The 25,610-nt window shown below is 50.2% G+C and overlaps 1 protein-coding gene across 3 annotated transcripts in view; it reads right to left on the bottom strand.

Moving 5' to 3' along the window:
* The window catches only part of Fam222a (family with sequence similarity 222 member A), a 49,247-nt gene that overhangs the window by 4,064 nt on the left and 19,573 nt on the right, over positions 1-25,610 (bottom strand). For 2 of the 3 annotated variants that reach the window (XM_003477909.5, XM_063225822.1), the window contains exon 2: positions 18,001-18,128. In XM_003477909.5, the coding sequence (XP_003477957.1) occupies positions 18,001-18,082 (82 nt within the window). In that variant the 5' untranslated portion in view covers positions 18,083-18,128. Of the gene's footprint in view, positions 1-18,000; positions 18,129-18,687; positions 18,774-25,610 lie in introns of those variants that run through there. The other variant, XM_023560783.2, reaches the window with a different exon arrangement.

Below are 25,610 nucleotides of genomic sequence, written 5' to 3'. Positions count from 1 at the left end.
TTATCTTGAGTATCCAATGAGCCACCAACTGTGAAAATGATTAAATCTACAAAATCTATCTAATGGATGGAATAAATTAGGTGTTTAAAACCTTAAGGATGAGGGGGGAGGCAGAGTGATGCCTGTTGGTAGTCCCCACTTATTCAAGGATGGGGCGCCTTGCCCCTTCTGGTCAGTGGGGCTCCTCAAGGATGGTGTGATACCTCCTGCTTTTGTGGGAGTTGATGGTGGCCCCGGAACATTGCTGCCTTTGGAGAGCACATAGTGGGTGCCAGGCTCTCCGCCCAAGGCTTTTTTTTTAATTGGTACCAGGGATTGAACTCACGACCACGTGCTTGCAAGGCAGGTGCTTATGCCGCTGAGCTAAATCCCTAGCCCCTTACCCAAGGCTCTTTTGCGATGGCTTTTGAGAAATGGGAGGTGGTCCCCAAATTACTGATGGGGAACAGGCTGTGGCATTTAGCAACTGGCCTCTGACACCTGCCACCCGCAGGATTTCTCCTTCCTGGTATTCACGCCCATGTGCCATCCCCAGGACCCACATCAACCCCGGCTGAGCTGTGCAGCCAATGACTCTGGGGAAGTGAAAGAGCGTGGCTTCTGGGACCTGGTCTTACGAGCACAGTGGCTTCCCTGTAGCTCTCCTGGATCCCTAGCTCAGCGGGGAAGCTGCTGCCACATGAGAACACAGAGCAGCCCGTGGAGCAAGAGGCCCGTTGCTGATGACAGATGTTGAAGCCAGCAGCTACATAAGCCTCATTGCAAGAGCCTCCCGCCAGGCGTTCAAAGACCCAGATGGAAACCGCCCAGTGGCTTCCTGAGCCATTCGGACCAGCAGGGTCTAAATGCTCCATGCTGTTTTCGGCTGTGGAGTTTTGGAGTCACCTGCCATACAGCAGGCGACGACATACTTCGGTCCCTGTTTTGCAGTGAAGAAAGGGAGCTGAGCTTGCTAGGGGTGCACAGCCATCCAGGGACTGGGCTGGGATCTGAGGTCTTTGTTACCCCATGCTACACAGGACCTCCAGGGGCCAGGGGACTCATAAAACTCATTCTTCTGCAGAATTAGGCAGACTGGTCTCAGGAGGGAGCTTAGCCCAGGGCCTTGAGGTCGTCAGAGGTGACCTGCTAGGCTGTGGCTGTCATGGCTGCCCAAGCCGCTGCCCAGCCCTGAGCTGAGTGTCACCTGGAACTGGGCCTGCCTGAGCTCTCTGTGTTCCTTGGTGTTTGGTATTCGGGCACCTTCAAGTGGGCAGGGGCCTCCAGGCCACCACTGTCCCTAGTATCCAACCTGCCCTGATTGCTTTTGGGATCGCCACCTTGTTTGCTGGAGGACCCTCTCCTGGGCTACCCCTGGGTGCCTCAGTGTCGCCTGTCCTACCAGAGCATCGTGGAGGTGACATGGGGACCTAGGCCACCCTGACTCCAGCCTGGTGGACATTTCAGGCCCTCCTGTGGGAGGGACCCAGCCAAGAGTGTTCAGTACCATCACACATCCTGCTGGGTAAATGTGAGGGAGCAGGAAAAGGCCCCACAGAGGGGCTGGGGAGCCAGCTGTCAGGACGGGCTCCTTAGCAGTGGAGAAGCTGGTGTTCAAGGAGCGTGAGGGGGGTCCCCACGGGTGCCTGGCAGGTCCTGACCTGCATTACCACACCAGCCCCCCTAGACTGAATGCTGCTGGCTTGTCTTCCTCAGCCCACCATACTTGGGCTCCTGGAGCTGGCTTGTGCACCACTGTCCCCCTTAGGCCACCCAGGGATCCCGTAATACTGTACCGAATGAGTAGTGAGTCTGTGGTCAGCTGGACCTGTCCAGCCAAGGAGTCAGGAAAGCAAAGCTCCAGCATTTATTTTGTCTTTTCGAGGCAGGCTGTCACTATACAGTTCAGGCTGGCCTTAAGCTCACTTTGTAGCCCAGGCTGGCCTCAAACTTGTAAACATCCTCCTGCCTCAGCCTCCCCAGGGCTGGGATTACAGGTGTGCACCACCAAGCCCAACTCATCAGCCATCCTGGGCCTTGGTCATGTGGCAGTGGTTGAAACAGACAAGATCCCTGCGCTTGGAGAGTTGCCACTGGGGCACAGGAGGCAGGCAGCGGCAAGCTCCAGGGCCCAGACGGTTTTAAAATGTGCCACAAATTCTTTGACACGGCTCCCACAAACAGCACAGCCTGATTTTCTTTACTCAATCATTGAACTGGCTTAGTAACTCCTACCCACTGAACAGGGTACAGGGAAGTGATGGCTTTCATGGTGAGGTCTGCAAGGTTTCATAGGCAGTGTGGCTCCACCTGGAGAGTTGTGGACACCCCTCCTGGAGACCAGCCATGCAGTGAAGCCACATGGGTGAGTTGCAGCTGATCGCCGGCATCACATACAGACTAGTGAACAAGCTCAGAAGATCTAGTCACCCCCATGCCTAGGGTCACCAGGAGGAGACACATGCTGTCCCCACTGTGCCCTGTGCACTGCTGACGGTTAGAAATGCTGTTGGGCCCCAGTTTGGGATACACAGGCACAGAAACTGGGACATAGGCTATGGGTGTGGGCTTTGATGCAAGGTAGAGGGGCACCCAATTTGCACTTGTGGTCAGTGACAAAGGCTCCTCTGGGAAGTTGGCCTTGGGATATGAGGGGCACAGGGTCACAGAGGAGTCCCTGTGGGGGTCTGGTGAAAGCATGACTGACCAGAGGCCAGCAGTGCAGAGGCCCGCGGTGTCTGGGGATGGCAGATCACAAGGCGGGTGACAAGAGGTGCCATCCAACACCAGCCTCTGGGTGCCCTCCTTCCCTTTCAGAGAGGGCAGAACTGAGACTTGGAGAAAAAAGCCCCTGCTGCCAAGCAGGATCGGCTCTGGGAAGGGGCGGTGGGTTCTGCTTGTAGTGTTGAGACCTGCACCATTTCTGTTCCTCTCCTGTGTCCCGGGCTTGATCTGGAGGCCTCTGTGGGCAGACCTTGCTCTTCCCGCCACCCTGACATCTAAACACACTTGGAAGAGGTCACACGAACGCTAGCTCCATGGCCAGAGGAGGGCCTGCGCTGGGCCTTCTGGAGGCTGCAGCTGCCAGCCAGACATAGGACCGGAGTGTGGACAAACCAAGGTGGCCCCTCTGTGAACTAGGCCATCCTTCCCCGCCCGCCCTGGCCCCATTAAAAGCTTGTCAGGAAATTTAAAAGGCTGGCTGGAAGTGCTGGGTACATCGTTGCTGCCATTAAGTTAATGTTATGGGCCTTTTACAGGTGCGTTAAATAGACGCGGTTATTAACGAGTATATTAAGCCAATTAAAACCAGCCCTTTGAGTGGGATTTAATGTTGCCGCAGGGATACAGGAAAGCCGGGCTCCACCGCACTGCTGCGCCGCTGCATTCCAGTCGGGGGGCAGGGAGGAACGGGGGCTCCACTGTGGGGATGCCAGGGCAGCGGGAAGCTGAGACTTGGCTGAGGTCAGGTGGCAGGGGCTTGAGCACAGCTCTGCCACTCATTGTACAGGGCACTTAGTGTGAGCCTCAAAGGCCCGTCTGTCATAGAGGATGAAGGGGGACTGTGTCACGGGTAAAGTCAGTGTGTAGCACTTAATCCTCAGGAGGAGGGGGCAGGCCCCTGCCTGAGTTCCTGGTCCTGTACTCCAGGACCATCTGGAGGACCAGGCATCTATGGGGACACAAGCTGGTCTGTGTGGGGACCGCCTTGCCGAGCACCAAGGGGAAGGAAGGCTGGGGCAGGCTGTGGCCAGGGAGAGGCACGCCCGGTCCAGCCCTCTCCACCCTGTGGGGTCCATCCTGGGCCCAGCTCTGTTGGACAGTAAGTGGACTGAGCCTTGAAGAGAGCAAGTTAGTTTCCAGGGCTGCTGCACAGCCTGGCAGCCACAGGCCGCTCCTGACTCCCACGGGGGACCCGGAGTAGGGTTGGAGACCTCAGATTTTGGGGTGAATGGAACTACCTGTCACTTTCCCACAGGCAGGGAGAAGGGCAGGGGTGCCAGGCACACAGCAGGTGCTTGTGGATTTTTTTTTTTTTTTTTTTAATTTCAAGCCATTTTTGCAGCTTCTCCGGCTTCCTCCTGGAAGTCCTTTCTCAGGAAGTCCCAGTGGGCATTGTCTGGGTTGCAGTGAGGAGCTCGAGCTGCAGGGCTGCAGGACAGACCCTCCCAGCCCGCAGGGAGGAGCAGCCCCGCATCTGCATTCCCCTTCATTGTGACACTCCGCCCTTGGAGGTGGCAGCCTCCTGAACGCTCAATTAACATGACACTAATTAGCTGGTGGCACAGGCAGAATCCCTAATGAGGTCGCCCAGGAGGGGGGCAGGGAAGGCTGCCTGGCCAGGGCAGACACAGCTGTTCTCAGGCCTCTGCTGGGAGGGACCTGGGGAGTGGCAGTGTGACTGCATTTCCTGACTGTCCCAAGGACCCCAGCCTGCCCTGGCTTCACGACCCTCGGATGAATCTAGGTGTCCCAGTTCCCAGCTGAGGGCCTCAGGAAAGTGACTGCAGCTCTCTGGCCTCCTTCCTCTGGGGGGAAGCAGTGACAAGTGACAGCGTGCATGCCAGGTGATTTGATCTACAGTAGGTGCTCAAAAAATGTTGGCCACCTTTTTTGTAGCTTTTTTCTTTGAGCTGAACAGGCAATGGACGCACTGAAGCTCATTAGTAGGACACAGGGCTCCTGTCCCTGTCATTCTCTATCCATGTGTGTACAGATGTGCACAAACACACACTGAAGATGCTTGGGCACAGAAGAGGAGCCATGCATGACTGGACATTCAGGGATACCCTGTGCATAAAGACAGGTGCTGGGCACGATGGCACAAATCTATCATCTCAGTTACCTGGAAGGCTGAGGTGGGAGGACAGCCAGGGCAGCTTAGTGAGACTGTGCCTCAGAATTTTTTTTTTTAAAACCCCGGAGGTGCTGAGGAGTGGTAGGGTGCTTGCTGAGTGTGAAAGAGACCTGGGCTCTATCCCCAATACTGGGGGGAGAAAAAGGTAGGTGTGTTAGGCCTTCCTCATCCCGAGCTCCAGCTACTCCTGCATCCCTCTAGGTGCACTGGGGGTCACTCTTACCCCTCCCCAGCTTGACTTTCCTGCCCCCACCAGTGCCTCAGTCTTCCTGCCTTGGGCTCTAACTTGGGCCCATCATCCTTCCCTCTCCCTGGCCTTGCGGTCCCCATCTCTGCCTGGTACAGGGCTGCCTGCCCCTCTGCCTCCGTCACAGCTCTGGAACGCCCCCCCATCTCCACCCAGTCCTTGCCCAGTGCATCCTCCATCTCTGGCTCTCAGCCTCTCCCGCCCAGCCCAGCACCGGCTGCCCACCCACTCCTGCTGCTTTCTTTCTGTGGCCACAGCTGGGGCTCCACTCTGGAGATTGGTCTCTCTGTTTGTCATTGGTCTTGACTTACTAAATTGTAATGCAGTCCAGTTTGTCTTTTCCTTAATTATGCCAGCTTTTCAAGTTACACACAGATGCACAAATGACTATGAGGTAGGGATTCACTTGGATTTTCTTCCAGATTAAATTGCTGTTCCTGTACCTGACATATTTCTAAGTTTACTTAGATCGTTTAATTTGTCTGGGCATCATGGCAAACAACTAGAATCACAGCTACTCAGGAGCCCAGGCAGGAGGATCACAAGTTCAAAACCAGACTGGGAAACTGAGACCCTATCTAAAAACAAGAGCTAGACAGGTAGTTGAGTAAAGAGTACAGTATTTGCCCAACATGCCCAGAGCCCTAGGGTTACATCCCTAATAGTGGAAAAAAAAAGAAATTAAGTAAGTTTTAATTTCTCTGTAAACGTTATTTGCATCTTTTATTTATTGTAGTTTTATTTTGTGATACTTGAGATCAAACTCAGAACTATCGCATTACAATTTTAAATTGCACATCATAACTTAGATGCAGTGGACAAATTCCTAGGTATAAACCACCCAAAGTGGCTTAACAAATTGGAGATCTGGGGAGACCTTTAACAAGAGATTGACTGATCAAACTACTACTCACAATTAAAAGCACCAGTCAGGATGGTTTCCCTGCTGAATTTTACCAAGCATTTAAAGAAGACTTAATACAAGTTCTTTACAAACTTCTGTCGGGGGTAGAGGGAGACATGGGCCCAGAACATTTGCAATTCTGCAAGGTCAGCATTATCCTAATACCACAATTAAATACCTCTCTCACAGACTATGGATCAATAACTTTTATGAATCTAGATGGAGAAGTCGAAATATGAGCAAACCAAACCCTGCAATGTACAGAAAGAACTACACCCTGACCAAGTGGGACTTATCCAAAGAATGCAAGGGTGGTTCAACCTCAAATCGTCAATTAACCTAACATACCATATTGATAAAGGCAGCTACCATATATTCAGCTCTGGCTGCAGAAAAAGCATTTCCCCAGTCTACACCCCTTCAAAATAGCCATATTCAGGAAACTATGAAAAATCCACAGCTGAGTTCATACTCAGTAAAAAGACCAAATGTTTTCCCTCTAAAATGCAGAATCAGACAAAACTCTCTGTTCCTGCCACTTCTCTGCAACACTATACTGCAGGAAACTAACTGAAGACAGATTAGAAGGAAAACCATCTCTATTCAGAGCTGTTAGAATAACTGGGTTCTACAAGATTGCAGAATATATAACCAAGATATGCAAATTAATTGTTTTTCTATAAATGCACAATGACTAAATGGAATTAAGAAGACAGTTCCTGGGCTGGGGATGTAGCTCAGTGGCACAATGCCTGCCTAGTGAGCACAAGGTCATGAGTTCAATTCCCCATACCAAAAAACAAAACAAAGACACTTTCAGGGCTGAGGATGTGGCTCAATGGTAGAGCACTTGCCTTGCATGCATAAGGCTATGAATTTGATCCCTAGCAAGCTCCCACCCCAAAAAACAAACAAACAAAAAAATTACATTGATATAGCAACTAAAAGAATACATTTTAACAAAACAGCAACATTCATAATCTGAAAATGATAAAAATAAATGGGCAGACACTCCTTGTTCATGGGTTGGAAGACACAATGTTTCTATTAAGACACAATGTTCCCCAAACACATCTACAGAGCTGGTGCAATCTGTCAGAATCTCAGCTGGCTTCTTTGCAGAAATTGTCAAACTGATACTAAAGTTCATGGAACTCAGAATGGACACACACACACACACACACACACACACACACACACACACTACTTAGGAAGGAAAGAGCTGGAAAAAAAGCAAGACATTGCAGTACTGGCATAAAGATAGATGTGTTAGTAGCATCCAGAATCCAGAAATAAACCTCACATTTACAGTTAGTTGACTCTTGCCAAGGGTTCCAAAATATCTCCGTACAGCAAAGATTGGTCTCTTTACATGGTTGTGAGATAACTACATACTGGCATGCCAAAGAAGGAATTCTTCCTTCACACCATACACAAATTCACTCAAGACTTATCAAAGACCTAAACAAAGAGCAAAAACTAGAAAGCTCTCATAAGAAAACACAAGAGTACATCTTCATGACCTTGGGTTATACAAAGCCTTCTTAAATAAAACATCAAAAACACAAGCCACAGACATTCATCAAAACTGAAAGCTTTGTGCTTCAAAAGATACCGTGAAGAAAGTGAAGAAGGCAACCCTGAAATGGGGGGAGATATTTGTAAATCCTGTGTATGTTGCATGGCTTTTACCTAGAATATAATCTTTTTCAGCACTTACAATTGAACCTAGGACATTTACACTGAGCTACATTCCCATTTCTTTTAAATTTTGTTTTTAATTTTGGGAGAAGGTGTCCCAAAATCCCTAAATTGCTGGGGCTGGGCTCGAACTTGGATTCTTCCTGCCTCGGCCTCTCAAGAGTGCTGGGATTAAAAATAAATAAGTAAAAAGTGCTGGGATTTACAGGTATGCTCTACTATGCCCAACCTGAACATGTATGATTCAGTAAAAACAAGACAACAGACTTAATAAGCGAAGGGTCTGAGTAGACATTTCTTAAGATACACAAAGGCCAAAAGCACATAAAAGCATCTTCAACATCCTTAGTCATTAGGGAAATGGAAGCACATTGTAATACTAACTTTCCACCCACTAAGATGAGGACAATAAAAAATAGCAACAAATTATTTGTTGGTGCAGATGTGGAGAAGTGAGATTCCTCATACACTACCAGGAGGGATGGAATGTGGTACAGTCTTTCTGGAAAATAGTGGCACTTCCTCAACAAGTTAAACAGCATATAGTTATTCCACTTGTCTGTGTACACACAAGAGAAACGGTAACACATGCCCACACACACACACATATGAATCTTCGCAGCATTCTTAATAGCCAAATCAGTGGGAGAAAACACCCCAAGCATTTAAATCAGTCGATAAATAAATAAAACAGGATATATCTAGTGGAGTATTCAGGACTAAGGAGGAAAAGTTATGAAATAGCCAACAACTTGGGTGAACTTTGGAAATGTTAAGGAAAAGAAGCGAGTCATAAAATGTCACGCATTTCATGAGTTCATTTGTATTGAGTTGTCCAGAAGAACAAATTCTGTAGACACATAAAATAGTTTAGCGATTGCTTAAGGCCCAGGAAGTTGTGGAGAAATCCAAAGCGGCTGATAATAAATTGGGGAGATAATGAAATGTTCTTAAACTTTTTTTTTTTTGGTACCGGGGATTGAACTCACAACCTTGCGCTTGCCAGGCAGGCACTTATGCCACTGAGCTAAATCCCTGGCCCCAATGTTTGATGGTTGCATGATTCTGTGAATATATTAAAAAAACTATTGAATAGTACAATATAAAGGGGGGAATTGTGCAGTATGTGAATTACGTATCATTGTTTCCAAAAACACTGTAACAGCATCTTTATATCATGGATTTGCCAGTTCTTATTGGTGGAGAGCGAGGGTCGGCCAACTGCTGCCTTTGGGACCACATTTCTCCTGCTGCCTGCCTTTGTCAGTAAAGTTCTATTGGGACACAGCCGTGCCCATGTATTTAGGCTCCTGGCTGTTGCCTGCTAGAGCGAGTGTTGATAAATTATAATAGAGACTGTATGGCTCACAAGGCTAAAGACCTCTGTTCTGCACAAGTACACCAGCCCCACTGTACAAAATAATTGTGTTTATATGTTGATCTTGTATTCACAATCTTATTGAAGACTTAGTTGGGTTTCTATGCAGACAGTTTCATTCCTTTTCTTATCCCTTACACCTTTTTGCCTTTTTTCAGTAGCAGAGATTGAACCCAAGTTCTCTGCACTGTGCTATGTCCCCCGCTCCTTATTTGTACACAGGATTTCACTCAGTTGTCCACTCTGGGTTTGATCTTGTGATCCTCCTGCCTCGGCCTCCCAGAGTGCTGGGATTACAGGCCTGCAGCTCCACACCTGGCCTGACCCTTACACTTCTAATTGGCTTTTTCTTTTTGGCTGCATCCGTGTGGACAGGATCTGTGCTCCTACTGATAAGGCCCACGCTCAGGGGTATGGCAGTGGGGTGGGGCTAGATGTTTTGTGCTAGATGAAGCAAGCTGCCTCCCCTCCTAGTTAGCTCAGAGCTTATTTTTCTTTAAGTTGAGTGGATTCTTCAGTTCCTCCTCCCTCTCCTGGCCCTGCATCCCCGAGCCTCTGCCCGTTCCCAGGCGGCTTCCCACAGGGGCAGCAGCAGACCTTCACCCACCCCGCGGTCTGCACTCAGCAACAGCTGTGTAATTGAATCTGCTGTGTGGCTCAGGATTTGTTTTTAATTTTATTGGAATTTTAAACTGCCCTTTTTCTTCTGTGTTTTATTAGCGTGGCTGGAAGCGGCAGCCCCTGCAGGAATGCCACAGGCTGAGCTCCATCTCGCAATAGCTCCAGCCCTCGGTGGGATGGGATGGAGGTCGTGGGGGCCTTTGGAGTGGGGCCAGGGTGGAGGTGGGGCCGGGATGGGCTGCTCCCTGATCCTCTTGGGGTACGGGACATCAGAAGTTTCTCATCAGTGGAGACAGAAGATGGATTAGGGAACTTGTTGTCTTCTGCGGAGACACTGGGGACTGGGGGCACAGTGGTGCCTCCCAGGCCCTGGGGGTGGGGTGTTCTCTCCTTTCATTTTTATTCCCATGTTACAGAGGAAACTGTGGTCCTGTCACCCACTTGTCCAAGTTCACACCTGTGCCCCACTTGGGACACAGCCAGAACCAGGGTTTGACCCCTAGACCTGTCTCAGGCCCCAAGATTGTGTCCTGTGGGCTCTTGGGAAGGAGACAAGGGGGTACATTCCTCTCCCCCACAGAGGAGTTGCTCACCAGCAGAGGATGGTAAGAGCTCAAGGCTGCCTCCTGGACACAGGGGAGGCTCAGCCCCTGAATCAGCCCCCACACTGGCCCCCAGAATGCCTCTCCGGGACTCTGTACAGCCTGTATTTTTAGCAGTGTATGACTCAGTTTGTATATAGCACCACGATGAGAAAGTCAAATATTTATTAGTGGGGAAGGTCCTGAGCAGCTGAGATAAACAGGTTTCTGTCCCAGGGTGGGCAGGTCCTGTTTGAGACCCTGGGACTCTGGCCAGCTGGGAGGAGCTTCAGCCTTGAGGTAGGGGAAGGGAATGGACTTTCCCTCTCCTTAAAATCTTTATTCTCTTTCTTTTTCTGGTCCCCTTCTGAAGTCCCTTGGGATAGGCACGGAAGTCCAGAGCCCAGATTTTTGCAGCTGGTTTCTCTGTCCAGTGTGACCACAGCACTACCTTTCTGGGTCACCAGCCATACCCTGGGCTCATAGGCAGCTGGTCCTTGTTACAGCTCAGGTCCCCACATTAACAGGAAAGGACATTCGGGAGGGTAACTCGGACTGTCCCCTATGCCCTGCAGCTGAGCTGCTGACATTCTAGTCACAGATGGTCTGAGCTGGATGGCTTTTTTGGTCCACCTCATTTGGTCTTCACATTACAGAAGGGGAACACAGATCCCAAGAGGCTGATCATCTTCGTCCAAGATTACTCTGCCTGTGGCCTGCTCGAGACCTTTCTTCCTTGGTGAGAAACAGCACAGACCAAAGCTCCAGGCCAGCCTTTCCTGTTACGGCTCTGCTTAGGGTAACAGGAACAAGAGGTCTCCATCACCAGAGTCGTGCCCAGAAGGAAGAAGCAGGAGCCTCCTCGACCCAGTGTCCAGGCGCTGACTGGCAGCAGGGCACCCAATTCAATTTGCTTATCTCTCTTCCTGCCTCCCTCTTTCCTGCACTCTTCAATTACAGGTGGAGCGAGTGTCTTTTCCAATAAGTGCGGTGATGTGAAAGGATCTGAGTGGACAGGGCAAGGAGGATCTCGAGTTCTGGTCTGGGAGCAGAAGGGAAGTGTAGCCCCAGCCCGGAAGCCAAGCCCCTGCTTCAGCCAGGTGGTGGCAGAGAGGGCAAGGAGGGAGCTCTGTCAGCTCTGTAGAGATCAGAGATTCAGACACAAGACCCCTCAAGACAGCAAGTACTGCCTGGCATAGTCCTTCTGCACAGACGACTCCATACAAAGATGTTCCGGGTAGTGAGAGACTAGAAACAACATAAGTGTCCACCAACAAGGGGAGGGTAAAATACCTTTCTCCTCGTGCAGTAGAATACAGTGAGGCTATTAAATCCCTGAGCCAACAAAGGAGGTTGAGAGGCCGCTGCCACAGCAGTAGGGCTTGTGTGTGGCTGAGAGAGGATGTAGAGAAAAGGTATCTGTGGTTGCCGATTTCAGGGCCCAAAGCATGTACTCCCCAAAGGGGAGGGGTCCACCCGAGATACAAAACCTGAACCCTTTATTTGGAGCAGCGAAAGGTGAGGGGTGCCCTCGGCTGGTGACAGACTCAGCTGCTTCAGAAGAGTAGAAGAGGGTGGGCTATATAATAAACCAAGCAAACAAGCCATGTATGCAGGAACCTGTTTTTCTCTGAGGCAACTAGAGGGAAATAAAAGATGAATGAATGCACCTGTAACATCCAGGGCATACCGCTGACCCTTTTCAGCCTACACCCCCTGCAAATATCTGGGCTTGGAAAACAACAACAACAACAACAACAAACCCACTTCTTTCCAAGGTGAATAATCCACAGTGGAGAAGCACAGGGCCTGAAGAATAAGTGAGGCGAAGCATAAGGTAAGTTGTGGCTAGCAAAACACATTTCCATCAGATCGTAGCTACAGAAGATGAAAGTTACAGCCAGATATTTTCCCAGGAAGGAAAACAAGCTAAAGCAAAAACAGAGCACATTATACAAGAGTAGAAGGGAAAAAACTCTGTTGTCAAAGTAAAGGGAGAACAGTGTGAGCAGAAGGAAAAAAAGAAGAAAAAGAAGAAAAAAAGGGAGGTGCTGAGAAATAAAAAAACAGGAAGGAAAGTCAGTGGAAGGAAGTAGAGAGTTAGGTGTTTCAGAAGAAGGTACATGGGGAAAGACAGCTAATCTGGGTTTAGCTGAAGTCCCCAAAGAAGGAAACAGAAATGATCCAGATCTGGGATTTGTATGTCCCCGGGGCACAGGGCTGTGCTCCAGAGAAGGACGGACTCCAACCTCAGGACACATCCTAGGAAAGTACCTGGATGTGGAAAGCACAGAAAGATCAAGAAGCAAAAATCAGCTTCAACTTCTTGAGGCCAACACATGGTTTTACAACATGGTCTAGAAAATCCGCATTCGGCAGACAGGGAACAGGCAGACGGCTGTGAATGGGCGGGAGCAGTGAGCGGGGTCCCCGAGGCCTGCCTCACCACACTGTATGGGGTGCTCGGGCGGAAGAACTGTGCTGGGCACCGGCCTTGGTTATCCAGGGCTCGGAGATTAAAACAAGTGCGAGAATCCCAGCGATGGGGCCAGGTGCTAGCCCAGAACACAGCAGTGGGGTCACTAATGCAGAAGGGAAAGGGGGGCAGGGACGGAAGTATGCTGTTACCCTCAGCATGAAGACCCGAGGCCGAAAGAGATCATTTAAAGCTGATGTCAGTAACAGAGGTCTAAAAAGACAACGTCAACTCTAAGGAAATTTGTGGAAAGATGAAACACACTAATTTCATCATTTTGCTCATCTCAGGGAAAGTGAGAGATACTCTTCTCAAGAAATAAAGAACTAAAGAATCGTGGGAAGTTACTCCACTAGAGCAAAACACCAACCTACCTTATGACTTGCAGGTATATAAAGCAGAACACAGTTCACACCGTGAAAGACTTCTAAACACAAAGCACCATATGATTGGACTCTATTTAAAGAAAAACAAGGTATTCACACTGGATCACATAGCCGACCCAACTTTATAGATAAATTACACCTCAACAAAGTCACGCAGAAATGTTGCGGTAGAAGGATTGGAAGATTTCAAGAAAAATCCACATAAAAAAAAAAAAAAAGAGGTTACTATCTTAATTAGTAATGCTGACTCCAAAGCATCCTCTGGGAGTGGTGATACATGCCTGTAATCCCCAGCATTTGGGAGGCTGAGGCAGGAAGATCACCAGGAGACCATAGCTAAGCTGAGCTACACAGTAAGTTCAGCACCAGCCTGGAATACGCTGAGACCCTGTCTCAAAATTAAACACCTATTACTTGATGGGTGAGACCCTAATGAGTCTTAGGTTGATGAAATAAGCAAAACTGCAAAATATCTGGAAAGTAATGAAGTTGAAAACATTACATATTAAAGCTACAGAATATAGTAGCATAAGAAGTGCTCAATGGCCAGGCATGGCAGCACACGCTTGTAATCTTAGCTACTGGAGAGCCTGAGGCTAGAGGATCAAGGTGAGCCTGGGCAGCTTAACAAAACCCTATCGCAAAACAAAACCTGTGGGCTGGGGATTTAGCTCAGCCGCATAAGCACCTGCTTGGCACAAGGTTGTGAGTTCGATACCTGGTACCAAAAAAAAAAAAAAAGAAGGGTTAGGGTTAGGGATGTAGTAGAGCTTGTCTGGCATGCACAAGACCCTCCGACACTGCCAAAATAAAAAGAAAATCAATGAGGTTTAAAATACTTACCATAATTGAAAAAATTACTTTGTTTGACCTCATGCAAATAAACTGGAAAACCTGGATGAAATGGATAGTTCTTTGAGAAACAAAATTTATTAAAACTCATCCAAGAATCAGAATAGTTAAATATTACAGGACAAATAGATAACAGTATTAAACAGCTATTGGCCTACCCTAATAAACACTCTAGCCCAGTGTCACAGGGAATCAGCCAGCCTTTAAAGAATTGATACTTTGGGAGCTGGGGATTTAGCTCAACGGCATAAGCGCCTGCCTTGCAAGCAGGCAGTCGTGAGTTCCATTCCTGGTACCGATAAAAACGAAAAAGACAAAAAAAAAAAAAAAAAAAAAAAAGAATTGATACTTCCACTTCTGATCAAACTGCTGAAGAGCACAGATAAAGAAAGGAAGGCTAAAACCCAACACAAAATTACCCTAAAAGCAGAAAACTCAACAACCACCTTTCTGATAAAGTTGACACACAGATCTCCAGTCAAACCCAGGCCAGCAAGTATGAAGAAATGTTTCCCCAGAGCAGGTGGAGATGGACCAAGAATGCAAGGACGGTTCAATATGAAGAAATCTATTAATGTCACTGTGTTAATGGATTGAAGGAGAGAAGCCATATGTTCATCTTCATAAACACTGGAAAGTCATTTGGCAAAGTTCCAAAGTCCATTCTTGATTTTTTTCAACCCTTTAATAAAACAGGAGTAGATGGAGACTGACTTAACCTAATAAAATACCTGTCCCAAAGCCAGCAGTTGCTTAATGGGGAAACCTTGAAGCTACAAAGGAAGAACGTCTGTTCCCACTGCTATTATTTTCATTGTTACAGGAGTAACAGCCAACTCTATTAAATTAAACAAGGAATCAAGACATAAAACAAAGCAGAAGGTAGACTCATCACTTGTAGGTTTCACTAGAAAACCCAAGACACTACATTGAAAAACAGTATCAACAATAAAGTAACTCCGTAAGGTGCAGAAGTTAAGAGCCTTCATACAAACAACCTTCCCTTAGGGAAGAAAAGACTAATCCAGCCAAACTATCCAGAGGTGAACGTGATCACAAAATGTACAAGATCTAAATGAAGCAAATATTAAAAAGTCCCTCAGGGACACAAAAAGAAGTCTGAACAAACAGGCACATAGTGTTCCTAAGAGTTTTGAAAAGATGCCATTATCAAAACAGTTCTTCCTAGATTCATCTGTAATGTGATGCAATCGCGGGAAAAATGTAGGCAGCATTTGTTTTTACCTCGGTAAGTGGATTCCCTAGTTCAGACAGTAGAATACACGGAGCAGCCGGGGAAATTTGTGGGAGTTAACGAGGCCGACCAAATATTAAAATGGATGAACACGATACAGCATGGATGAACCTTGAGAACATTATGCTAAGTGGAAGAAGCCACTCACAAAAGATCATGTAAGAGACTGGAGATTTAGCTCAGTGGCTTACGTGCCTGCCTGAAAAGCGTGAGGTCATGAGTTTGATCCCCAGTACCAAAAACCAAAACAAAACAAAAGATCACATACAATACGAGTCTACCCTAAGGCAAGTCCAAAATTGGGAAATCTGCATATAGAGAGGGGGTATGTGTGTGGAGAGGAATGAAGGGGGCAGCTGCTGATGGATATGGGGTTTCTTATTATGAAAATGCTCTAATATTGACTCAGGTAAACTGGACGTGGTGGTGTGTGACTGTTATCCCAGTACTCTGGAATGCCCAAGCAGGTGGATGGATGACATGTTCAAGTTCAGCTTAGACCTTATCTCAAGATAAAATAAATGATAAAAAAGGGCTGAAGATGTTATAGCACGAAGACCCTGGATCTGATCCCCAGTACCATTTAAATTAAGAACTGTGGTGATGTTCGCATCATTTGGTGAGTTCACTAAAACTACTGAATTCCTTCAAATGGTTAGACGGTATGTAAATTATATCTCAATAAACCTGTTAAAATTTTAAGTGTGTTAATAAGACTACAATAATTAAAAAACCACTGCACTGATATTTCAAGATGCTTGAATCCATACCTCACACTTTATACCAGATAAATTATAGGACTCTGTCTCAAAAACAAGAATCGAAACAACAGAAAAACAGCTCAGCCCAGAAAGACATTCTATGTATGCTGCAAAATCTAAGGCCCTAAAGGAAATGCTGACAACTCACTTCCCAAAGAAAGCTTCTCCATGGCAGAACCAAAAACAAAGGACAAAAAGCATCTGCAATTCCTAAGACAGACAGAGGTCTAATTCTAACCTACGCGAGTAGCCTGACACTGCATGCCTGTAATGCCGACACTCACGAGGCCGAGGCAGGAGGATCACCACACATTCCAGGCCAGCCTGGGCACATAGTGATTCAGGACCAGCCTACACTACATCGTGAGACCCTGTCTCAAAAACAAAACAAAATGAAAAAACCAGTTCCTACAAATCAATAAGAACAAGAACAACCACTCAAGTGAAAGATGAACCAAGAAGATAACTAGATTCTTTAAAGAAACAAAAAACAGTCCGAACATGAAAAGATGCTCAACCTCACTGTTTTAAAGCCCGACTGCAGTCTGATGCTCTTTTCCCTGCTCAGGTGAACCAAACCTCCAGGCTGCTGTGATGCCTGGGGAACAGGTCCCCTTGCACAGTACTGTGGCAGGTCCACAGGGACAGGGGCTAAAGATGTCACACCACAACAGTCCAAATTACAAACACACATTACCTTTCACCCAGTATTTCTACTTCCAGAAATTTACCCCACATGTCATTCACTGTGATGGCACCAGGTACGGTGTAGAGAGGGCCGGCTGTGTAAATTAGGGTTCACCCTTGCTAGGGGAAACCGTGGGTAAGGAAACAGGAAGCTCTTTAGAAGGCGACACGCAGGATGTGTTGTAAAGTGAGCAGGTGAGGTGTGGGACAGGGTAGGACACGGGCACTACACATCTGTCGGGATGAACATCAGCGAGAGCACCAGGAAGCTAACATAGGCTGCTCTGGGGGCGCGAGGCTTTTGCCTCTGTACTTCTTAGTGTGCTGGGCAACAATGTCAGCGCCAAGACAGACATTTAAAATGCAAGGAAAAGAAAAAGCAACAGGGGGAGCATAATGACAAACTGCAAGTGATCTGGGCCTCAGGACGCACTGAGGAGGGCGGGACCGAGGTGCTCTGGGGCCGGGCGGCCCCTTCACCGGGGAAGGTGTAGGGCAGCATTGCAGGTTTATGCTACCCGATCCTCTGAGGTTTTTCAAGATACACTAGAAATCCAATTTTTATGACAACTCTCTGTTTTTAACTATACTGGGTTCTTTGAAAGTTTTTTTTTTTTTTTTTTAAAGCCTTTTGGTGACTTGAGAACATTGTAAGAAGGTTTTCCCGGGACCCTGCTGCTACTTGGTCAAGGAGGACTGATCTGTGTAGGTCACCAAGTCTGGCTCCTAAAAGGACACACGGACAAGCAAGGGTAGAGAGGAAGAACACGGCCAAGATCACACAGGGAATTGTTCCCTGTGGCTGGGGCCTGTTCGGAATTATCTTGTGTCAACGCAGGCAAATGAGGCGAGCGAGACAGACACGGCGTACGGTGAGATGGGAGAGGAGAGGGTGAGTGCTGGCGCCAGCGGGGGACGGGGAAGGCTGCAGGGAAGGAGGGGAGGCCTGAGTTAAGGGCGATGCCAGAGTCGGTGCCACCCTAGAGGTGGGACACAAAGTGCACGGAGCAAGGGTCTTGGGAGGGTGTGGGAGGACCAAGACTCCAAGACAGGAACATGGAAAGGGATCAGAGATAAAGGGAGGGAGGAAGAAGGAGGGAACAGAATGAAAACAGAAAGGGTTAAGATGTGTCGTGCACACGTACCAGTTCCCCGCAATGAATGAACCACTGTGTACTGCAAACACACTAGTAAAAACACAAACATGGGACCACAGTGGAAGGACTCGCTGAGGGGAACAGCAATGCTGGGCCGAGGCCTGAGGGACAGAAAGCAGCCCCTGCGGGCCAAGAGGCTGAGGAGGGTCCTACTCACACTTGCGCAGCTCCAGGCTCTTGCTCGGGCAGACCAGGTGCTGGCCCGGTGGGTTTTGGGTCCTCTGCAGACAGGCCAGCATGGCTGAGCCGGGGGCCCCTGCTGGGGCGCACTCTGCGGCCGGGTCCCTGTGAGGAGGCAGATGAGGTGCTGGTCACTCGGTTGTTCCATTTCTACTGCCCACCACGGCCTCCAGGATCCCGCAGAACACCGGAGACTTTCAAAGCAGACACCCTTTGTCCCTGACAGATGGGGACACTGAGGCATATGGAGGCTCATGCCTGGCATTATGTGAAGGGAAAGAACCTAAGTCTCTTGAAGGGTGGATTTCTACCATGACAGGGCTGGAGCTGATGAGTCCTATGTGCCCCAGGCCTGCTCAGCCTGGAGGTCACCACCTCCTGCAGGCTGCCCTGATATGTGCAAATCAGTAAGATCCTCTCCTCTGAGCTCCAAGGCTGGCTGTCTTCCTGCTGGTGGCTGACCTGAGCTCTCTTGGGACACCCTGTGAGCAGACTGCTCAGCGCAGCCCACTGAGGGAGCTGCAACCTTGTCGCAGGCTGCAGCTCTGTCCCCACAGGCCATCAAGGCTGCCCTGACCCAGGCGGGATCTCTGTCTCTGTCTGACTGAGCTCCCCTCCCCTCCTGCCCAAGAGGAAAGGGCAGGGTCCCCTGCAGCAGCTCTACCTCGCCAGGCAGAGCTCTGTCCCCCGCATGTGGCAGCTCACGTGTGGCTTCCATGCTAACCCACTCCCAGAGCCGGATGCCAGTGCGCTGCCCTGCTGAGGAAATGCCAGGCCACTGGGGCGGGGACTTCCCTCCCTCACCCGTTCTTTCCCCTCTGCTGGGGAGAAGGTGGGGCCAGCTGTGGGCTCAGCCTAACCAGGCGCCCTGTCTCCATCTCGCCCCAAGTGGGTCACCTCCACCCTGGGATGGCTTAAAACGAGAAGGAAAAGGGAGAGGGAGGGTGCGTTTAAAGGGGAGAAAGGCGAGTTATTTAATACTAAACAGGTGTCTGGAGCCCTACATTCTGCTGCTTTCTTCCAATAATGAAGTATTCATGAGGAAAAGCCTTTTTTCACTACTTTCTTAAGATACTAATTTCACAACAAGCTCCTTGTTACGGTGCAATTATTCCAATCTTGTATTTCCCCAAGACGGTGGCAGCCTCCTGTCTGTCCTGGCCTCTTGGTAAATGAAAGACAATCACGTAACCACCTTTCATTATGCTCTATTTTACTTTCAGCAAAGGTACCCTGAAAGAAATGATTTCCTCTGAAAGGGACTTTTATTCAGTTTCAAAACCAATTTTCTCCTATTACTGTCTCAAGAAAAAAAAGAGAGAGAGAGAAAGAGAGAGAGAAAAAAAGACAGACACAGAGAGGCGTGGGGGATGGCTGTGGGGGAGGGAGGTGATTCTCCTCCCCTTCCCCCAGTCGCCAGCCTAACACAGCGAAGCAATAAAAAGCTGCAGTATCCACTTCCTGGCTTTGATTTCTGGTAATTTTAAAATATGCCATTACAATCAGGCAAAAATTATACAGTTTAAAGAGGGAGTGAAGTGGGGTTTACTGCAGGGATGAAAGTCCTTGACTGCGGAACGTGACACGGCTCCTTGGGGACCTGGGACGTGAGCAGGTGGCAGGAGCAGGCCTGTGCCCCCTCCACCACAGCCTTGGTCACCAGCCTCGAGGACACACCCAGGCATGTGGGCGAACTCTGTCCACCCAGAGGTGACCGGCTGGGTATCCACATTCGCTCCCACCAGAAGACAAAAATACACTGTTCACCTTGGGACACGCTCCCTGCATGTACAGGCATTCCCGGGGGCACACTTGGAAGGTGTCAGGCCTTTCTGCCTCCTGATCCATGCCGGTCTTCACACCCTGAGGCAGGGGTGAGGGTCAGCAGTGAGAGCTGGAAAAAGCCAGCCCATGCCCTTTCCTGCTCAACAGATGGGACTCAGACCCGAAGATGGCAAGCCCTGCCTGGGGCCACCCATCAGGCAGTGTGGCTGGAGAGCCCGGTCCTCACCACTGAGCTCTGCTACTGCCCAGAGGCTGGGCCGAGCAGGCTGGAGGAGGGGAGGCAAGGGACCCAGGGTGCAAAGGGGACCTGCGCTGGAAGCCTGGAACTTCTCACACTCCTGGTGCTGGCGTGCGACCCCAGCTGGGCAGCTCTGATCCCTATGATCCTCCAGGTCATTATCTACCTGGGTCCTGGCCATGTCCAGCCCTCCCTCCACCCTTTCACCAGGTTGCAGGGACCAGCAGCCCAGTTCTCACCAGGCTCACAGATCTGTGGGCCACACATCCCTGCAGCTTGTGACGGAAAAGGGTAGGCTCATGCTGCAGCTGTGAGGTACAGGGCAGACTGCCCGCTGTGCAGCCCTTGGGCCCTGCCAGCTGCCCCTCACTGGGCGCTCTTTCACAGGCAGCTCTAGCAGCCAAGCAGGGCCACCAACTGAGCGCAGGGGGTCTGGCGGAGTTTCAGGAGGAGACAGGATGAGTTTAGACACAGCTTTTCCAGGGAAGGCCCTGCTGGAGAGACTGGCACCTTGGACAGGAGGGGTTTCTTCCCTTCCCGTGGCTTCCTGCTGCTGGGGTAGGTCTGGGATGGGCAAGGGGGCCACCACTCCCAGCTCCCAAATCATCCCTTGTCTACAAGCAAGACAAACCAGAGTCCTCTGGGCCTCAACACCTCTCTGGCCTCAGGACCGACCTCTGGCCTGGTCTTGTCTCCTCACAGTCCTCAGAGCTCCCAATCTCAGAGTCATGGGGCCCTCTGCCCACAGCATCCCCAGCCTCATCCTGGTTGGTTTTAGGGCTGTCTCAGCTGTCCCCTCCTTCGGGTGTCCCCCATCTCAGCCCTAATCACACTAAGTTGTAACTGCCCATTTTCATGTCTCTCTCCACTGGGCTGTGAGTTTCTAAGGGCCAAGGGCCGTGTGTTATTTCTTTCTCTCCAGTGCCTGGCAAAGAGGAATCATTTAATAAATAGGTGTCGAATGAGTGGCTGCATCAGAGTTGCTTATTGTCAGATAAAATGACTGAGGCCCAGAGAAGCCAAGCATTCTGCACAAGGTCACACAGCAAGCCTAGGGCAGCACAGGGGCCTGTGACCACCCTCCCCTACCTGCTTCTGTCTCATTTGCAGAAAGCCAGCCTCCTGGAACGCTACACAGACCGGCTACTCCCCTGGCTGGGCCAGAGGCCATCCAGGGAGCACTGCTCATTTTGAAACCCTATCTGCAAAATCTGACTGTTTATAAGCTCAAGGTCTTTTGTGACTTTAATAATAAAAAGGAGGAGAAGGAGGGGAAAAATGTCTCTCTCAATGATTAGAATGCTTTGGCACCATCCCTGACATGGGGGCTGATAAGACGCCTTATCTCAGAGACACCCGAGGAAAAGGTCCCCTCTACCAGATAACGCCCCTGGCTGTCGATATGCCCTTTCATAGCTGAGGATTTAGATAAAGGAAATGTGACAGGGGAAGGGAAAGAAAGGAAGAAATTTTGCAGGTCCTAGGAGGAACTGAGCCTGCTGCTTGCCTTGGCAGAACAATGAAAGGGAGAAGGATGTCTAAGGGCTGTCTTTATTTTTATTAAAAGAACAGAGAATTGGGGCCTTTGGCCCTGCCTGGTTTTTGTCATCTCTCCCTGTCTGGCTGGCTGCAGAGGCTGGTGGGAGGGGACGACTTGGAAATAGCAACGTGGACCTTAGGACTGTAATAGTAGCCAGCATTTACTGACTGTCCCCCTGTGCTAGGCCTGTCCCCCTGCCTTCCACCTCCTGATCCTCCCCAGCAGATTCTGTGCTTATCTCTATTTCCCAGATTAGGAAATGGTCACAGAGAGTGGGAGCAATTGTCACAAGGTCACACAGCTTGTAGGTGGGGCATCAACAGATTCTGAACCTCACTCCATGGGATGGCAACTCTGTAGAGTTTGGGGGCCCATCAGCCCCCAGCTCCAGTCAGCTGGGCAGGGAGGAGCAGCAGCCAGGCCCCGCCTCTCCCCAGGGTCTCAGTCCACTTCCATTTCCCCCAGAGGGCTGGGATCACAGAGGGGGAGCTGAGGGCAGGAGGAGGGCAGAGGCTCCCAGGAGGGCGCCCACTCGTTCCATAAACATTCAGTACCGGGCAGAACAGTACTGACACGATTACCTCTGGCCTCACTCACTCTGGGTAGCAAACACTTGTTCAGCATCTGCTGGGGGCCACCCCTGTGGCATGTGCTGAGTATCATGTGCTGAGACATCAGCAAGAATGTCCTGTCCAGGAGGCACCAGGGCAACAGCCAACCAGAACTGACCTCCCAAAGCTAGCTATACCCCAGCCCTGGCTATAACCAGACTCTGCTGGCCTCTCTCTGCAGACCCCAGCGGGCCCTGCCCTCAGCAGCAGGTGGGTGGGACATGTCCTCATGCGTGGGGCACCCCCAGCAGGCTGTGCTGGCCCTGGAGCAAGGCAGAATGTGAAGACATACTTGGGCGTCATGGCAGGGCAAGGCTGTGACCCTGTGAAGGTCATGACTGCACCCCGTCAGCGCTCATCCTCTCCCTTCCCCCTGAAGCTGCCTATGCCGGTTTCCGGGCTCCACTCAAGGCCAAAGACCAGCTGTGGCCAGGAGAGGAGAGGAAGGTCAAGCCAGGCCTTCCTAGAGCCAACAGGATTATGCATTTTGCTGGCCTTACCGGCTCAGGGTGGCACCAGCCAGCCAGGGACCAGGCGCTGGGGTCCTGATCAGCTGAGTGACTTTAAGGAAGTCACTGTCTCTGAGTCTCTGTTTTCCCAGTTAAAGCTTAAAGAAGAGGGAGCCAGCTGACTGACAAGGGCCACGAGAGGATGGTATGGCTTGGTTTCCAGACACAAGCTGTACACAAGGCACAGGTCCTTGGCCTGTTGGTACGAAAAGGACTTTGGGTGCGACCCCTCTCTCTGAGGGATTTGGAATCTCCATAGAGGTGACAAGATGGGACACTGGAAAATCCCAGTGGTTCATGTGAAGAGCAGGCTGGACAGAGAGGATGCTGAGTCCCCTAAAAGGAAGTGGAGGAAGAGACGGTACCTGACACCCCTCCGGGGCCTCCTGGCCTGCACCCTTGTCACTGTCAGTCCATCCCTCTGGCTCTTACTGAAGTCCCCTTGTCTTCATACTGCCCTGGCCACACCACTGCCCCAACCCCAGGAAGAGGCTGAAGTGGCGGCGGGAGGCCCAGGATGGAAGAGGAAGACGAACACCAGATTGGGGTGCAGAGGTCAGAGCCCGTCTGTGTGACCTTGGAAGGTTGCTTCTCTGGTCAGTCCCTAGCACTGAAACCAAACCAGCCAGAGTCTCCGGAAGTTGAGTCCTCTCGTAGGAGTAACAGGAGAAACCACAGGCCTTCAAGCAGGACGGAAGGGCAAAGATCCTTATTCAGAAGTCAACCGGGGCACACAGTCCCTTCCCCACCGCCTTTGGGGTGCCCTCCACAGGAAGATCCGTTGTCTGGCTCCTCTTCTCCTGGCTCCTTGTCCTCACGCCTCCCTTCTCCTCCTTTCCTGCTGTCTGTCTTTCTCTCTCCTTGCCTGACCCTTCTCCCTGTCCCCATCCTCTCTCCCCGTGCCCTCCATCTCTCTCTTTCTGCAAGGCAGCCACAGCAAAAGCCCCTTCTCCTGCTGCTCCTCCCCCAGCCTTGTTCCAGAGCCTGAGGCCTTCCAGGGGACCCTGTTAATAATTAAATGTTAATCTAAAAAGCAATTTGAGCTGCAGCTAGGAAGATCTGGTTAGAGATTACATTAGCATGGAGGAGGCCAGGGTAATTTTCTTTAACCCCTCTCCTGATCTCTCCAGCCGGGGAATCTTCAAGTCACACAGCACTGCTGATTAAACCAGCACAGGGCTTGGCTGTGGATAAGGGACCTGTGAAAAGTGATTATTTCCCACTGCCATTTGGGCCGTAGCACCAGAAGGGGATTTTCACTCTCTTTTAAGGTTGGGAGTGGGGGAGCACCACCCCCTTCAACAGGAGGCCTCATCTCCTGCAGGGATTACTGCAGCATCCGCATGCCCACCCCCACCCCAGGCCAGAGGTCCCGCTAAGATGCAAATCGGACCACTGAGCAGACTGTCTGCCTCCCCACTTAAGCTCCCTGTGGGCACATCTCTCCGTTTAGTCTTCCCTTGCTGTTTCTGTCACCTCCACTGGGCATGGCTCTGGGCTGGACACTAGAGCCAGAGTTACTGTTAGCCCTGGCCCAAAGAGGAGACCAAAAAGATAAGGTGGTCATCATGAGCGGCAGCCAGAGTCCTCCAGTGGGCTTCTCTCAACGTCAGGCTGGCTCGCTCTCTCTCACCTGTACACTTGCAGGTTTAGCTCATGCAATCCTTCCTGCTCACACCTTTCCTGGGTCTCCACACCTTAAGATTCCACCTGAATTGCAGTAGAGTACCAGATTCAGGTCTGGGGGCTGGAGCCAGAGATGTTGGAAGTTCTGGGCCAAATGGTAGAGACCAAAATAAATAAAGTTACAGTCACAGATTCTGGATGGCCTTTAAATACACAAGGTGCACATTAAATACATGCAAAGTAGTGCAATCTGTGGGTCCCTGACGTGGCTCTGCCCAGCCTTCCTCCACCGTTCTTGTGCATAAGAGACCCCCAGGAAGACGCTGCCCAAAGGGCAGGTGGGTAAGAGGTGGGGCTCAGGAAGCCTCCCACTGGGACACAGGACTGGGCCTGGGGTGGGCGGTTGTGCCTGTGTCCTTCAGCACCACGGCTAGCTCCTAGCCGCCTGCTCCAGAGCAGTGGGGCCATAGGAGAGCCTAGTGATAGCAGCCATGAGGGGAACTAGCCTGGACTCCAACCTCTGGGGACGGTGTGACAAACACCTACTGTGTGCCCTATGCTACATGCCAGTCAGTCATAGACTCTGGGGTTGTGGGAGGTGCCAGAGGTATAAGGCAAAAAATGCCAAAGAGGGCACTGAGGATTTAGCTCAGCGGCATAAGTGCCTGCCTCGAAAGTGTGGTCATGAGTTCAATCCCTGGTACCGATAAAAAAGAAAAAGACAAAAAAAAAAAAAAAAAAAAAAAAAGGACAAAGAGAAGTCAAGATGGGGCCAGCCCACCTGGCCTGGGGGTATCACATCAAATCAGTGATGCAGACCCTTTTAGAACTTTCACTGATAATAAACAGCATGCTGCCACAGGTTCACCACCACTACCCCGGATGTTTCCTAAGCAGACCAACAGTATCCCATGTGAACTCTGGAGATGGGTGCCTGGTCTGTAGTCCTAAACTAATTGCTAGCTTTACTCCTAAAATCTGGCTTTGGGCAAATCCCTCCACCTTGCTAAGCCTCAGTTTCTTCATCTGAGAAAGGAGTTTATCCCTTACCGTGAATGTGCCAGGGACATGGGGACAGCTGCCTAAGTGGGAGCCACGATGATCATTTAGGATCTCTCCCCACAGGGGAGCAGGACATAGCCCAGGGGAGGGGTCCCCGGCCAAGGCTGAGCAGGCAAGTGTGGGGCTTGGAAATGAGTGCAGAGGAGGTAGGAGCACGTGGGCTGCAGAGGGCCCCAGTACCAGACAGCGCTTCCTCTAGGAGAGGCCAATCAGGAG

Source organism: Cavia porcellus, unplaced genomic scaffold, assembly GCF_034190915.1.
Source record: "Cavia porcellus strain 051 isolate PalLab524CR breed Dunkin Hartley unplaced genomic scaffold, mCavPor4.1 scaffold_16, whole genome shotgun sequence".
Taxonomy (NCBI): domain Eukaryota; kingdom Metazoa; phylum Chordata; class Mammalia; order Rodentia; family Caviidae; genus Cavia; species Cavia porcellus.
This window is presented reverse-complemented; position numbering and strand designations above follow the sequence as displayed.